The sequence below is a fragment of the Puma concolor genome, chromosome B2 (genome assembly GCF_028749965.1).
Source record: "Puma concolor isolate L17-30 chromosome B2, mPumCon1.1.hap2, whole genome shotgun sequence".
Classification (NCBI taxonomy): Eukaryota; Metazoa; Chordata; class Mammalia; order Carnivora; family Felidae; genus Puma; species Puma concolor.
Window position 1 is genome coordinate 39219924 of NC_141671.1, and position 15931 is coordinate 39235854.

Sequence of the window (15931 nt, forward strand, 5' to 3'; positions counted from 1 at the left end):
TACACCCACGTTCATAACAGCATTACGGTGGAAACAAACCAAGTTGACCAATGAATGGACTACCAAAACATGGTATATAACATATGTGAAATATTATTCAACTTTAAAAAGAAATTCTGCAGGGCGCCTGGGTAGCTCAGTCAATTGAACATCCGACTCTTGGTTTTGGCTCAGGTCATGATCTCAGGGTTGTGGGATCGAGCCCCACATCGGGCTCCATGTTGAGCGTGGAGCCTGCTTAAGATTCTCTCTCCGCCCCCCCTGCCCCTCTCCCAACTCACTCATTCTCTAAAATAAAAAGAAATTCTGCAAGATGCTATAACACGGATGAACCTTGAGGGGCGTTATGCTAAATGAAATAAGCCAGACACACAAAAAGACAAATACGGCATGATCCCACTTAAATGAAGTTCTTAGGGTAGCCCGGATCATAAAGACAAAGTAAAATGGTGGTTGCCAAGGGCTGAGAGGAGTGAAGAGAGAGTTATTGTTTAATGGATACCAAGTTTCAGACTTACAAGATGAAAAGAGTTCTGGAGATGAATGGTGGGGATGGTGCAGAACAGTGTGAATGTACTTAATGCCATTGAACTGTCCACTTAAAAATGGTTATGATAATACATGTTATGTTATGTGTATCTTCACACACAAAAAAAGGAAAAAAAAAATCCCAACAGAATTCTCCATGGAATTCGCTAAGCTGATTCTAAAATTTCCACGGACAGAAGCATAGCTGAAGCACTGCTGCAGAAAAAAAAAAAAAAAAGAAAAAAAAAAAAGAACTTTCTCTACCAGATAATGGATATATTAAGAAGCTACAGTGATTAAGACTGTATGATATTGGCATAAAGGTAGAGATCCTAACCAACAGAACAGCACCCAAAACACACCAGGACGCACATGCTAGATTTCTAGAGGAAGCAGAGGCTTCAACAAAAAAGAACTAGAGAGAATGGTTATCACATGGGAAAAAAATGAAATTGATTTCCCAAAAATCAACCACAGATGAACTTAGGACTTAAATGCAAAAGACAAAACTTCAACTGTTTTAGTGGAAACAAAGGTATAATTTTTCTGACCTTGGTCAAGGTGTTTTATTAAAAAGACCTAAAAAAAGCGCTAACCATAAAGGACAAAACTGATCCATTTATGAACGCCGATTGATCAACAGAATTGTCACACAAAAAATGTTGTTTATTTTTTCAAGCTGGAAGAAGACATTTGCAACATATGTAATGAACTTTTACCAAACCAATATGAAAACAAACAACCAGACAGAAATATGGGCAGAAGACAAGATGTGGTATTACACAAAAGATATTTTTGGCTGAAAAACATATGAAGAGATGCCTGACCTCACTCTTAAACAGGGAAATACAAATGGAGACCAAATAAAATACCATTTCATCCTCATTCAACTGGCAAAAATCCAGAATAGGCACACTGAGTGCCGAGGAGGATGTGGTTCAAAAGGCTCTCTTAGGTCGAGAGGAAACTGGCATATAATTACTTTGAAAGGTAAGAACAAATTGCTTTCCAAAGTTAACCATTTACCCATTCTACAAGGCTGCAATCCCACTCCTACAGGAAATACATACCGGGACGCGTGAACGAGAATAAAAATATTTAAAGTAGCACTGTTTAGAACACCAAAACCCTGGAGACAGCCCAAATGCTCACTAACCAGATAAAGTGTGCTATATTCACACAATGGAACAGCAGAGAATAGGAACAAACTGCAACTCAGGATGATGTGTATGAAGTGTGGTTTGCACTGAAAGAGTGTGACTTGAAAGACATGATCTGCAGGATCCTTATAAAGTCCAAAAACACTGTATCTCATTTAGGTGGGATGCCTGGTGGCTCAGCTGGATGAGCGTCTGACTCTTGCTTTGGGCTCAGGTCATGATCTTGAGGTTCGTGATCAAGCCCTGTGTCAGGCTGTGTGGAGCCTGCTTGAGATTCTTCCTCTCTCTCTGCCCCTCCCCTGCTCATGCACTCATTCTCTCTCTCTCTCTCCTAAATAACTAAACAAACTGAAAACAAAATGAGATAGGGAATGATAGATACAAAAATCCCCAACCTTCGCTTTGACATGGTAGCTGCTGGCCACGTGTGGCTATTTCAACTACTTAAAGTGTAATAAAGTTACCAATTCAGTTTCTGAGTCACAAGAGCTTCACGCCAAGGGCCCAAGGCTCCGTGTGAGTACTAGCTACCGCATCACACAACTCTGATCGATATATAACACTTGCATCGTCTGGAGAAGTTCTGTTGGGCAGTACTGCTCACAACAGCTCAGCTGCAAAGAAAGCGTGCGGAACTCGTTCCCACACAAGCCGGGTGGGAGAAGTACCCGGCAGTCCGGGGCTGGCACCGGGGGATCACGGCAATCGCAAATGGGGAGCCGGAGCGGGCTGGGCGGTCTCCCCATGGGGAGTTCTGCAGCACCAGTTCTGCAGGGGTCTGAAGTGGTCAGGACAGCAGCAGGCTCTGACAAACCCGTGACCACTTTCACTCTGCGCCCCTTGATATTCTCGCCTGGTAGCGTGGGGACAAGTGTTGGTGAGCAACCCTGCTCTGATTGCTATTCCCTCCCCTCCCGCAGCCCTGCTTCCCCACCAGCACCCAGTGCTCTGAGGAAGTACCTCTGGGGAAGACCGAAGGAGCTTGGCTGAGAGATGTCAAAGTGTTACCAAGTGTAGCACCAGAGCAATCCGAGGCCTTGCAGCTGCCATATTTTGGAGCACTGTGGGGGGTAAGGAGAGAGCTGTCTTTCCCCGGCCACCCATACCCTTGGGGGTGGGAGGTAAATCCTCCTCAGCAGGGCACTGCAGCCAGGGCCTTGTCCTACCTAGCGTCCATGTGCTGATCAACTCTTACCCACCCCATGCAGGACCAATAACCACGGGCCATTATAGCAGGAAAGACCCCTGAAGTGGTCAGTGCACAGATAAGGACACTGAGGCCCAGGGTGGGGAAGGAATCTGCATGAGTTCACAAGGCTGGGCAGTGGCAGAGTGGGAGCAGGGCTTTCAACTTTCCTGGCTTCCATTCTTCCCTCCGCGCAGGTCAGCGGCTTCCATGGAAGGACCTGTGTCCCCATGTCTGTACTCAGTCATCCCTCTCCAACCCGCAGGGATCCCCACCCCCTCTGCTCTCCCACAGGCCCTGGCACGGAACACAGGGGTTTAAGATGGAACCCGTGCCAGAGGGCAGATGGTGTGGCCCGAATGAGGGGGCTGGGCCTGGCAGTCAGCTGGGTTCAGCAGGTTCAGTCCTTTCCTGGAACCCAGTCTGTTTTCAGCTCTGAGGAGCCACCTGGAACAGGGGGTCAGCTCCCCTGGGCCAGCTCATCCAGCAGAGGAATGATGGCAGGATCCCAGGTCACGCGACCAGTACAGGCTGAAGTCAACTGGCCATGGGGAAGGAGGGAAGAAAAGGCTGACAGGGGCACCTCCTTTGGGCTTCCACAACTCCTGGGCTCCCCTTGCTCTGTCCTTCTCGGAAAGTTGGCCCCAGTGGCTGTTTCCACCAACGGGTTGTGGGTCCTCAGTGGCAGGGCCTGCAGTTCATTCACCTTTGTGCCCCCAGCACAGTATCGGGCACATGAGGCTCCAGAGAACAGTCACTGAACCAGTGAATAAGGCAGAGAACGGAGGCCTGGGAGACCCGATCCAGAGCAGCAAGAGTGGGGGTGTGGCAATCAAGAACACAGAACCTTATTTTCCTCTGATTTGGTCATCTAGAAGCACATAAGCAAAGATCTCTCTCTGCCTGATGCCGGGGCTTAGAAGTAGCACATGGCAAGAGGGCCTCCAGTGTGACCCCTTTCAGAGTACTTGCCACGCGCTGGGCATTTCCTGCTCACTTCCTCCTCAGGTCAACCTCATCCCCTCCTGGAGGCTTCGAATGGACTTTACAAGCTGCCCAAAGCTATGCTGCTAGTAAGAGGCACAGCCAACACTTACACGCAGGTATGTCCTACTTCAGAGATCATACTCCAAACCAATAAGCGCTGGCCAGCACCAGCTACATGTCAGGCACGTTCCCAGGTGCTAGGCATAAAACCTGCCTCAGTTCCCTGAGAGGTCTCATGTCGGTTAAAGGGAGGGCAAGCCAATACAAAGGAGACATAAACAGACAACCAAGTAACATAACACTGGATGAGACAAATGCTGAGAAGAAAAAATAAGGTAGGATGAGGGGATCGAGTAGGTGTTGCCACACTTTTTCTGCAAAAGGCGTGACAGTAAATATTTCTGGCTTTGCTGGCCACCTGGTCTTCTGTAGCACCTATTCAACTCTGCAAAAACAGCCCTGGGAGATATGTAAATGAGCAGCTATGTCCCAATAAAACTTTATTAACAAACAGTGAATTTAAGATTTCATGTAATTTCCATGTGTCACAAAACGCTATTCTGCTTTTGACTTTTTTTCAAGCACTCAAATATAAAACCCCACTCTCAGCCTGCAGGCCATACATAAACAGGCGGTAGCCCAGATTAGGCCTGTGGGCTCTAGCTTACCGACTTCTGGGACAGAGGGTAGCTGGGGTGTGTATGTGGGGACATACTTTAGAGACAGTGGTCAAGGAGTCCTCTCCAAGGAGATCCCATGTGAGCAGAGACATGAATGAGGCAAGCAGTGAACGCTGTGCTCCCAAAAAAGAGCAAGGGCAAAGGCCCAGTGGTGGGAATAGAGGCCAAGGGGTGAGCAAGAAGTCTCAGAGGTCAGCCGGAGCCAGACCACATGGGCCTCAGGGCCCTGGTGAGGACTTCAGTCTAAATGTGACAGCAAGTCACTGGGTTCTGGCACTTACCCACTTGGTAACACTGAGCAAATACTGGACTTCTGTGCCTGGACTTCTGTGCCTCATTTTCTAAGAAAATAGGAATCATAAAGGTAGCCATCTCAGAAGGTGGTAGGGTTAAGTGAGCATTATGCTTTGAACGGATGTCAGCTGCCGATTATGAATACTGAAGTCCAGCAAGATGAGGCAAGCATTGCAAGAAGTGGTCACAGCTTTGGAAAAACTCACCCACAATGTCCACCACATCCGGCCGAATGAGCGGCTCTCCCCCAGTAAGCCGGATCTTGTCTACGCCTTCTTTCACAAAGAGCCGGGCAAGGGTCAGGATCTCCTCTGTGGTCAGCAGGTCAGCCTTGGGGGTCAGTGGGACGCCCTCCTCAGGCATGCAGTACTGACCTGAGGGGAACGGAGGGGATGTGGAGGTAGGATGTGACCACAGAGGTTGGGCCCACGGCGCCTCCAGACCCCCACTCCATGACCAGGCCAGAAGTCACTCCTGGATGGTGAGGAGCAACCTTGCCAAATATGAGCTAGTACAGACCCTACAGACTCTCTCTGGGCCTCACGTTTCTTATCTGTAACATGTCAACACCCCCTCTTCCCTCAGAGGAGAAGCTGAGGGTATGGATTAAAGAGGATGAAGCAGGCAGAGAGCAGAGCCCGGCCTGAAGTGGGGGACGACAAGATGACGATTCTCTCAGTGCGTGAGGTGGCTGGGCAGGGTCTGCCTGGAAGGCCAGGGCCCTGGGCCCATTCCTTCTGGTGCTGTTCACCCTCTTTCATTTTATCTGGTTGGGCAGTTACCCCTTCATGTTTGGGTCACGAGGTGAAACAGGCTGGGAGGTACTCTCTGACCTGTTAGAAGTCACTCTCCTCTACAGTGACAGGCATTCGCATATCCAGCTTATCTATTTCAGGTTATCAGCCCCGTTACACAGGTTGGAAAACTGAGGTACTACTTGTTCAGGGTGAGGTAGCAGGGGCAGGTAAGGGTGCATCATCCCCCATCAGCTCCTGTGGGAGTCTTGTCAAGGATTGGGTCAAGAGCTGTCACAGAATCATTTAGTCAAATTAGTGAAGGGTCCAGAATTGGTCTTTTAAGATAGAACAGAACAGGTAAAGAATATCAGAACATCAGGACTGCATGCAGTGAGTATTGTTTGGTTAAACGTTTACTATACATGTATACACATGTATTTATTGGGCCATGAAATAAAAACATTGGTATTGGGAGCTACCATGGAAAGCAGGAGGGGGGAGAGAGGGAGGGAAGGACAAACAAACTTTGGAAGTCCCCCCAGCAGTGGCCACACCCCCAGAGCACTCCGCAAACAATTATGAAATGAATACTCTGTGTATCTGCCTGGCCCCAGACAACTTCTGTCATGGGACTGGGGTGTCTCTATAGCTGGCAGTGCTGGCCATGGGCACTGCTGTACTTCACGTGTTTATGGTGTCCAGGAGCCCCACGCCTGCCCCTGGCCACGTCCTGAACTTCAGGAACATGTGAAACAGGAGGGAAGGGGAAAGAGTCCTGAAGAGTGAGACTTAGGTCCAATCTCAATTATAATTCTGTTCTCAAGTCCAGTCCCAAATAGAAGCCAGCTCCCAGGATCATAAAACTCAACCTTGACCCGACCCCCATCTTGTCTCGCAACCCCACCTGGCAAGCAGGGAAGGTGGGTGGGCAGAGAGGCTGGTAAGAGGAATGGGGAGGGTTGAGGAGGATTCTTGGGCCTGGGGAGAGTTCAGAAGCTGCCTCAGCAGGGGACAGGAGCCCAGGAAGATGACTCACATCTGAGGTTGCACTTCTCGGTGAGGGAGATTCGCAGGTAGCTGTGTTGCCGGCCGAAGCTGTCAGTGAGGAAGGCGGAGAAGGGGGCCGCGTGCTCTCTCAGGAACTGTCTCCGTCTGGACAGCTCCTGCAATGCCCGACCAGAGTAAATGTGGGCCTCTGACCGGGCTAGGGGAGAGGGGAGAGGAGAGCCTGCCTGGGGACAGAAGCCCCCCTCCCATCAGCCATTCCCTCCCCCACCCTCATCTCTGACATCTGTGTGGGTCCTGCAGTCCTGGGGGCGTGGGGTTTCTCCCCCTCACTCACAGATTGGGAAACAGGCCTGCAGGGAAGGACCTGTCCCCCAGGCTCCAACTCAGCCCTAGGGCACGGGAACTCTATAGGGACAAAACTGCCCTGCCCCCTTTCTCTCCCTGTCACCACCTTACAGCCCATGCCCTCCTTCAAAGGAGGCCTGTCCAGGAACAAACATCCCCAGTATTTCCTGGACAAGCCAGCGGGAGAGAATGAGCCACTCAGTATCCGGCAACTATGCCAACTGGCAAGCATGTCCAGAACGGAGGAGAAGAGGTGGGGAACCAGGAGGGATGGTGGCCTGGGCTGCTGCCACTGCACCGCCTGGGACATGGGGAGCCACTTCTGCAACCCAGACCTCCTATTCCTTACCTCTGCAATGGGAGACAGAAGGAGCTCAAAGCAAACTCATTAACTCTGAGGGGTGGGTGTCACACGAGTTGCTTCTCCATAACCACTCCCCTGTCGGCTGGGCTCCCTGGGGCCTTGCCACTGCCCAGGAGGGCCCAACAGGCCAAGCCACCAGGAGCAGCTGAGGACTACAGACAGCTGGAGAGGGGAGGTCTCCCCTCATGCAGAAGGCTTTTGGGGCAAAGACAGCAGAACCAAGGAGGCCTGCAGAAGCAATGAGGCCACCAGCCTCTAGGAAGGCACAATGGAGGGGCTGGGATGATCACCCACTAACCCCCTGCAGAGATTACTCCAGTCTTCATCCTCTACCCCACCCACTGCTGGGAGGAACCACTATGCACCCACTGGCTCGGAACTAAGAGGGAGGAGATTGCTAGATGCTCCCTGCAAGGCCCAAATCCTCCTGGAGAGAGAAAGGAGGCAGCCAACCTCACTCTTTTCCCAAGCCTGATTTGGTCTTATCTCCTGCGTTGAAAGCACAACCCTAGGTCATGACAGATGCTGATGAGATAGCTGCTCCATAGAAGGAACATTTACAAATGATCTCAAAGTGTCCAAAGAACTCTCTCTGCTCAATTCCCACACCTACCCCCACAAGGGATTACTACAAGTGAAGCTGGGATGGAGTTCAAGAACAGCATTGGCAGGCCCAGGATTCAAATCCAGGTCGTTTGAGTCTAAGTTCTCAATATTCCCTCTGACTGCAAAGGGCAAATCTGGGAAGGCACACAGGACGGTGCACAGGGTGGGGAAAAGTCCTTTCTTTAGAATCTTTACAACAAGGAAATCGTGACCGTGGTGGTCATTCATGAGGTCTATGGACAGGGATCTGCACTGGGGAGCAAGCACCCCTGGTTTCTGGGCCAGGTGTGACCTGACACCCTGAGAAAGCTCCCTAACTTCTCCAAGCCTGTTTTCCCAGTTGTAAAATAAGAACACAGCTATGTGCTCAGGTAAGCGAAGGGAGGGGGGTCAGGTAGCTGACAGATAAATGCCTAGGATTATCACGATCTTGTAACCTAAGACAGCAGAAGGCCTCAGGCCCCCCTGAGGCCCAGGGTAACCATTCGCCTGCACCCAGCAAGAAGGAACATTTACTTCAGTGACCTTCTGGGCCCTGGCTGCACGTTAGAACCACCTGGCAGCTTAAGAAAAAACTTCCACTGGAGACCAACTGAATTTGGATCTCTGAGCACTTGTTTTTAGTCTCTCTAGGTGGTTCTAACATATAGCCAGGGTCAAGGGCCACCAATTCAGGAGATAGAAGGTCAAGGACCACTGACTCACATACTTACACCTGAGTGAAAGTATGCGAGGGTGCTTCCAGGACATTCCTGGGTCTGTAAAAGTGACCTCACTCTGCCCACCCCAAGGCCAGTGTCTCTGCCCCCACGCCCCCGGTGCCCATCCTCCAAGAAACCCTGCTCATGGTCCCATGACAAGCAAGCAATAGTCACTTCTCTGAACTGCTGTCTGCTACAATCCTAACAAGACTTCCCACCTTCCTATTCACCTACTCACTTCCTACTCACCTGCCTTTCCACCAGTAGCCTTGGGGGTGGAGCAGAGGCCACTACAAAGTCAAGAGCCCCAGAGGCCTTAAGTCCAAGAGATCAGATGCCTGGAAGTCTGGCACCCAATTCTTCATCAACAGCTATTTGCAATTCAGAAATCTGTTCATCAGCCCAGAAGCCACCCCCTCCCTAGTCGCCCTCACCCTAATCTTAACATATTGGGGGTTGGTGGCTGGGTGAGGAAAGGAATTGGGAAGCAAGTGAGAGGACCAAGGAGCGTGACTCAGCGGAAACTGGGGAGCAAACAGAGTCAAGGAGCAGTGGAGGATGGAATCAGGCACTCTGTTGTGGCCCTGGGAGGGGCAGCCAGATTTCACTGCTGAGACCTGGGGTGACTTTATCTAGATTCATTCAGACTCTGTACTGCCAGTACCAACCTCCCTCCCCACCCCACCCCCACCCTGCCCCCCACAGTCTCTCACCCAGCCAGGCTTGCAAACTCTTCTTTGATGTTAACAAGCCCCATCCCTGCCTCTTCTCTCCTGCAACACTGCATGTCCTACTTTCAATCTTCTGTTTTTCCCTTTCCTTTAAACCCCCTGGAGGAAAAAACATCAGCACCACTCAGAGGAGCCCTGGACCCAGAGGGCATTACCGGGCAGGGCGGACAGTGATGCCTCTCCCCCAGGACAAGTGAGAAGGAGCAGAAGGCCCTTAGCTGCTCATATTCTCAGGACCCCAGCCTGGACCAGGTTGCTTCCCCAGTGTGGGAAGCCCTCCTGCCTGATTCAGTATCCCAGCGTCTATACAGTAAGCCACTGTGTCGATGAACAAACAGGCTGGTGCTTAATCAGAAGAGAAAGGTGGTGTATGCGAAGCCGGTCACGCTGGGGTCATTGATTTCCAGGCTGGTCTCTACTGTCAAAATGGTTTTTGCCAAGTACAGCAGCTCTCAACTCTGCACATCTAAACAGCCAGGAGTGCTTCTAAGAAGCACGGATGCCAGAGCCCCACTCCAAAGATCCCGACTCAATTGCTCTGAGATGGGGCCCTGGCTTTTCATTTTTTTTCATGTGTCAGCTCTTTGCTCTGTAGCTTGGCTGAGAACCACTGGCCCAGCAACACCAGGTTGGAGAGCTATTTTAATCCAGGGGTACTTGCTGGTTCTGAGCAGAGGCTCTGGGAGTAGATAAACCTGAATTACAAGACTGGCTTTATTACTAACGAGCCATAGAGCAAATCACCGAAATTCTTTAGGCCTTACTTTCCTCTCCCATCAAGGGTGCAAAATAATTCTACCTAACTCAGTTGCAGGAGTTCCTGGCACACAGCAGGTATTCAATAAGTGATCGCTACCATTTTCTTAATATAATTCCTACTTACATATATTGACCCATGAAACAAATATTTGTGGAGAAGCACCAGCTGTGTGTGCTGGGACTAGTTTTCTTGCTCTTGTCAGCTTCCCTGGTCCTGCAAGGGTCCACCCTACTTAATGGCAGATGGGCCAAAGCTGGGGTTTCAGACCTGTTGTTCCATCATCCAAAGCAAGGCAAGTGGGGTCTAGGCTCCTCCAGGACCACGGATACAAGTGCAGGTGACCACGCACCAGGCAGCCTGCCATAGGTTGTATCTTGTCCACCTACCCTCTGCAGATTGGATTGGGGTGGGGTGGGGTGGGGTGGAGAAGGATGGTACAAAGGAGTTAGTTAAGGGACAGAGGCTGCCCTTGAGGTAATCACTAACTTTGGGCATTTGGTTTGAATGATAAAGGCCAGACCCCAAAGAGCTCTAGAATACAATATGCAGGGTTATTCAGGAGAAAAAGAACTCAAATATCAGTGGCGCTGATTTGGGATCCCTGCTATTTGGGATGATGCATACCAGGGGTGCCTCAAAATTAATCTCTATTAAACAAGAAAACCTAGGGGCATCTGGGAGGGGCTCAGTCAGTTAAGCATCCAATTCTCGGTTTCGGCTCAGGTCATGATCTCACGGTTTTGTGGGTTCGAGCCCCAGTAGGGCGCTGTGCTGACAGTAGTATGGAGCCTGCTTGGGATTCTCTGGCTCCCTCTCTCTGCCCCTCCCCCACTCACACTGTCTCTGTTTCTCCCAAAATAAACTTAAAAATTTTTTTCTAAAACAAAAAACAAAAAACAAAAACCACAAAAATCAAAGAAACAAACAAACAAAAAAACAAACCCAACCCAAAACCAAAACCAAAAAACAAGAAGACCTAGCAAGGTGCCTAGTCCCAGGTCTGGATCCTCCCCCCTCCCTCCATCTCCCCCTTAAGTGTGAGGTTTTTACACCTATGGCTCCTGGCTCAGATAGTCACACTTCATTGAAACAAAGTTTCCGAAGGAAAGACTGGAACTCAAGATAACCCCTTAAAGTTCTTTCCCATCGTGTGCCACTGCCCCAGGCCCTGCTGTCCCCTTCTATCTTCTCCTACACCCACTTCCTTCCTGCACAACACCCTCTCCAACATTTGGTCTTTTTTGGCCCTCTGAAAAGCGGGGTGCCTCTGCCTTGCTTCACCCTCTGCCCTGTTTCTGCCAAGGCAGCAGGCCCAGGACCTGAGGCGAGCTCCTTGTGGCCCCAACGTCTGCAAGGAGCCTGGGAGGAAGAAAGAGGGGTGGAGTGCTTCCAGGCCAGGGTAGGCCCTGTAGAGAAGGTGGTCCGGGCCACCCCAATCAGGACAGCAGGTAGCTGTGTCTCCCCTACCCACCTGCCCACTTTACCCACACTCCACCATCTCCCCTTTCCACCTGTAGATGCTGTTCAATTGACTGTCCTGGGACTAAGATGAAGGCCCACTTTCTGCTGTCCTCCCAGCCAGCTCTCACTGCACACCTCACCCCTCTCTGACACCCACATCCTGGCACACAGACAGCACTCAGTGGCCTTTCCCTCTGTCTTTCCTGGCACCTGTCAGGGTACAGGGAAAGGTGCCCTGCAGGAAGGGACGCAGGGACAGGGATTCCCAATGCCCCACTCCTACTCTTGCCAACTGGCAGCTCTGTGAATAGGCTGATGGTATGTATCTCCAGACTTGCCTCACCTCTGAGATTTTCTTAAAGACATTCTGTGCCCTTCCCCACTGCATAAAGATGGGCTGCTCCAACCCTCTGTTTTTTTGTTCTTTTTTTTTTTTTATGTTTATTTATTTATTTAGAGAGAGACACAGAGAGAATCCCAAGCAGGCTCCACGCTGTCAGTGCAGAGCCCGACATGGGCTCAATCCCATGACTGTGAGATCATGGCCTGAGCCGAAAGCTTAACTGCCTGCGCCACCCAGGTGCCCCAACGCTCTGGTTTTAAAGACGTGTAGAGAGGGGAAAGGACAGCCCCAGAAGCCAAGTGAAATTGGAGGCAGAGTGAAGGTGAAAACCTGGGGCTCCCTGTCCAGTGTTCTACTATTCCACATGTCCCCTCACTAGCTGGGTTTCAAACAGCCAAAAATATCTGACTCTACTGCCTGCAGAGTACTGGGTTATGCACCATGCAGAAAGGCGGGGGAGCACCCAACATTTGAGGAGCGACCTGCCTGCTGAGAATAACCCTAGTGGGGAATGTCCAGCATAGGAGGTCTACGACCAAGTAGTGGACAGAATGGCCACCCTGAGTGTCCAGTGGGAGGGGACTAATGGGACACAGCATGAGCCAATGGCAGCAAGGTTAACAATAATTAAAACAAATACGTACCTAACACAACACTTAGGTGTGTCAGGCTTTGTTCTAAGTACACATATTAACTTTTTTAACTATAACCACCCTAGGAAGTAGACCCTTATTCCCATTTTACAAATGATAAGGCTGAGACACTGAGAGGTGAAAGGACCTGCTGAAGTTCAGATACCTACTAAGGGGTAGGGCTGGGATTCCTTCCAGCCCTGGCATTCTGCTCCAGAGTCTGTGTTCTTAACCTAATTCTACCTCCCCTTATAGGGTAAAGGAAAGGGCGGGAGAGCCTCTCACCCTCCCCTCCCTGCAAGGAAGAGGCAAGGGCACAGGTGCTAGAGCTTGAGTTCCTGCCCCCTTACTTTTCAGCTCTGTGACTCCAGGGAAGTTAACTTCAGGGAGCCCTCACCTGAAAATGCAAACTCCTGACCTCACATGGTTTACCGAGAGGACTAAAAGAGACCACGTATGAAGTCACTTAGCATGGGTCCTCTTCTGAGGGGCACCAAGGAAATTAAGGGCAGGAAGGAGAAGAAACTTCCCTTTTCCTGAATTCTTTAAAGGTTTCTCAGCAATCTTTGCTTTCCTCTTCTTCCCTCAGGGAAGCTGGGAGTTCAAGGATACTGAAAAACTTCACTTCCCAGCAAGGAGCCCTGATTATTTGAGGATTCCAGGAGGGCTCAGACTTGGGGGAAAGCAAGTTAGGCTGGGGCGCTCCCCCTCATTAAGCCACAGGGGCAGTGGTGTGGAGGGACATGAGCTGATGATTCCCAGGACATGAAGCCTCCCGCTAGGGGATGGGAAAAGAATGACTGGATGAGTCCAGAAAAGAGGTTTCACCAAATGAAAAAGACCTGCTTCTCTCCAAAGTATTCCCCGAGCACATGGGCAAAAAAACAACACCGGACTTAAAACTTGTTAGGACATGAATCATTCTGTGGGGTGATGTGAATGACTGCAAGGGCCGCTCCCAAACCTTAAGGAAAACTGGGATTCTCAGCCTGGAAGAGGATCTCGCTCCATTCTGCTCCAGAACGAGGCTGAGCCCTCCTAAGGGACAGGAGGATGAAACTGAAAGAGTCAGTGAAGGACAAGTCCCAGAGCCCTGTGACTACAGAAGTGACAACTGACTACTGGCGGCACCAAGGTGACATTTTTAGCCAGTGTCACACTATGAAGCAGGGTGTCACACAAGAACACCTGAGCGCACGCAGACAACCCCCACTGAGGGGAAGCGAGCAAAACGTTCAAAAAACAGGGTGGGTGAGGCAGGGCTGAGAAGGGCACTCATAACAACTCAGTGGACGCAGAGCCCTAACTGCCTGCTCCCTCATCTCTGGCTTACCTGGAAGGGGGTTCCATGGCTAGATGGGCAGGGAGGTGGTTAAACAGCACCCCAAGGAGCGCCCCCACCCTGGGGTAGCCGGTGAGACTAGGCAGTTCAGAGAGCATTTCTCCGCTCCTCTCCCCACCCCCAATTAAGCGTGGAGGGGGTCCCTCCCAGAAGCGGCCTCTGCGGCCCAGCCTGGGTGTTTCTCGGGCTAAGGGACAGCTGGCCGGGGCGCCCTCCGCGGGGAAGGTGTGGATGCGGGCGGGCTCACCTCCACCGCAGTTTGGGAGGGCTCCCCCGGGCGGTGCTGCGTCACTGGAGCCCCCGAGCTGCAGCTCCGGACGCTGGACCTCAGCACCCGCTGCAGCATCCGGGACACTGGCCTCGCCGCCATGAAGCCTGTCGGCCGGGCGAGTCTCCACTGGGTAGTAGGCTTCAGAGCGCACTAGCCCTGGGCTCGCTGCCGGGGTCCTCGAGGCAGGGGCGGAGCGGGGGCGGGGCCCACGCAGCCAATCGGCCGAGGGCGCCGCACGGCGCGGCCTCCTGGGAGTTGTAGTCCACTCCTGCGCACCTTTCCTGGCCTGTGCAAGCCTTCTAGGGCTTGGAAAGCGCGAGTTAAAAGTCAGCAGAAGTTCCCGTGTCTTTCTACAGGCTTCTTGGCCTGCGCCAGCCAGTCCAGGACCTAAGCGGTGGTGTGACTAGCACAAACTGCTGTAGGTAGGGCAGGACTAGGGCCAGATGAATGAAGCATTGCCTTGGGCACAAAATTTAAGCACATGCCAAAAAAGTAAGTTATCAAGATAAATAATATTTAATGCAGTATTTTTTAAACGAATCAATGCTAAAAAAAAAAAATTCCATGATGAACAAAATAATATTTTATATAAAAACAAGATCTGACCCTGCACATTTATGATTTATGACTTATCTCAGTCCCTTGAAGGTAGTCTAGGCCCTGGTTGAAGGCTGGTCTGCTCTATTTTTTTTTTTAATTTTTTTTTAATGTTTATTTATTTTTGAGACAGAGAGAGACAGAGCATGAACGGGGGGAGGGTCAGAGAGAGAGGGAGACACAGAATCAGAAGCAGGCTCCAGGCTCTGAGCCATCAGCCCAGAGCCCAATGTGGGGCTTGAACTCACGGACCGCGAGATCGTGACCTGAGCTGAAGTCGGACGCCCAACCCACTGAGCCACCCAGGCGCCCCAGTCTGCTCTCTTTAAAGATACACTTTTCCAGTTGTGCCCCCAAACGACATTAACAATCTTGGCCTCTCTGTTTAAAAAAAAAGAAAAAAAAGGAGTATATGGGAAGAAGTCATAGAATGAGCGGATATCAATTTTGGAATGCTTCCTTACACACCATGCACTATTCCAGGCATCATTTAATACTTACAATAATCCTGCAATTAGAATGTGGATTTTGCAACTGAGGAAAGCGAGGCTTAGAGAGGTTAATTTTCCCAAAGGCACACAGTTGATAGGTGGAAAAACTGGGGTTTGACCCAGCACAGTCTCATTCCGAAGGTCAAGATACAATGTACATCAGGAATGGGGCTAGTTGTGGGGGAACCTCTTTCTCTCTCTCAAAAAACAAAGAGCTATAGTCTTAAAAGATTTTGCACGGTAACACACTCAACAATGAACGTATATACTGAGAATGATTATGTTCAAACTAGCCTATCTGTTATATCCAAAACCCCATGGCTATGGAATTTTAAGAATCAAACATCGGCTGGAACATTCTAGCTGCCAAGTATATATTAGAAAATGAGGGTCTTAGTCTCCTGGTCTTGAAGAATTGACTGTTGGGGCACCTGGGTGGCTCAGTCGGTTAAACGTCCGACTTCAGATCAGGTCACGATCTCACGGTCCGTGAGTTCGAGCCCCGCGTCGGGCTCTGGGCTGATGGCTCAGAGCCTGGAGCCTGCTTCCGATTCTGTGTCTCCCTCTCTCTCTGACCCTCCCCCGTTCATGCTCTGTCTCTCTCTGTCTCAAAAATAAATAAAACGTTAAAAAAAATTAAAAAAAAAAAAGAATTGACTGTTACTGATTTGCACAAATGCATCAAGACTATCAGAAAAGCTGGGATG

The 15931-nt window shown here is 50.5% G+C and overlaps 1 protein-coding gene across 4 annotated transcripts in view; it reads right to left on the reverse strand.

Moving 5' to 3' along the window:
* MOCS1 (molybdenum cofactor synthesis 1) overlaps window positions 1–14321 on the reverse strand; it is a 43777-nt gene extending 29456 nt beyond the window's left edge. For 3 of the 4 annotated variants that reach the window (XM_086706772.1, XM_025925626.2, XM_086706774.1), the window contains exons 1-3: window positions 14113–14321; window positions 6609–6735; window positions 5042–5209 (exon numbers count right to left, since the gene is read on the reverse strand). In XM_086706772.1, the coding sequence (XP_086562898.1) occupies window positions 5042–5209; window positions 6609–6735; window positions 14113–14235 (418 nt within the window). In that variant the 5' untranslated portion in view covers window positions 14236–14321. Of the gene's footprint in view, window positions 1–5041; window positions 5210–6608; window positions 6736–9309; window positions 9418–14112 lie in introns of those variants that run through there. The other variant, XM_086706773.1, reaches the window with a different exon arrangement.
* Between the last annotated feature and the right edge of the window lie 1610 nt (window positions 14322–15931).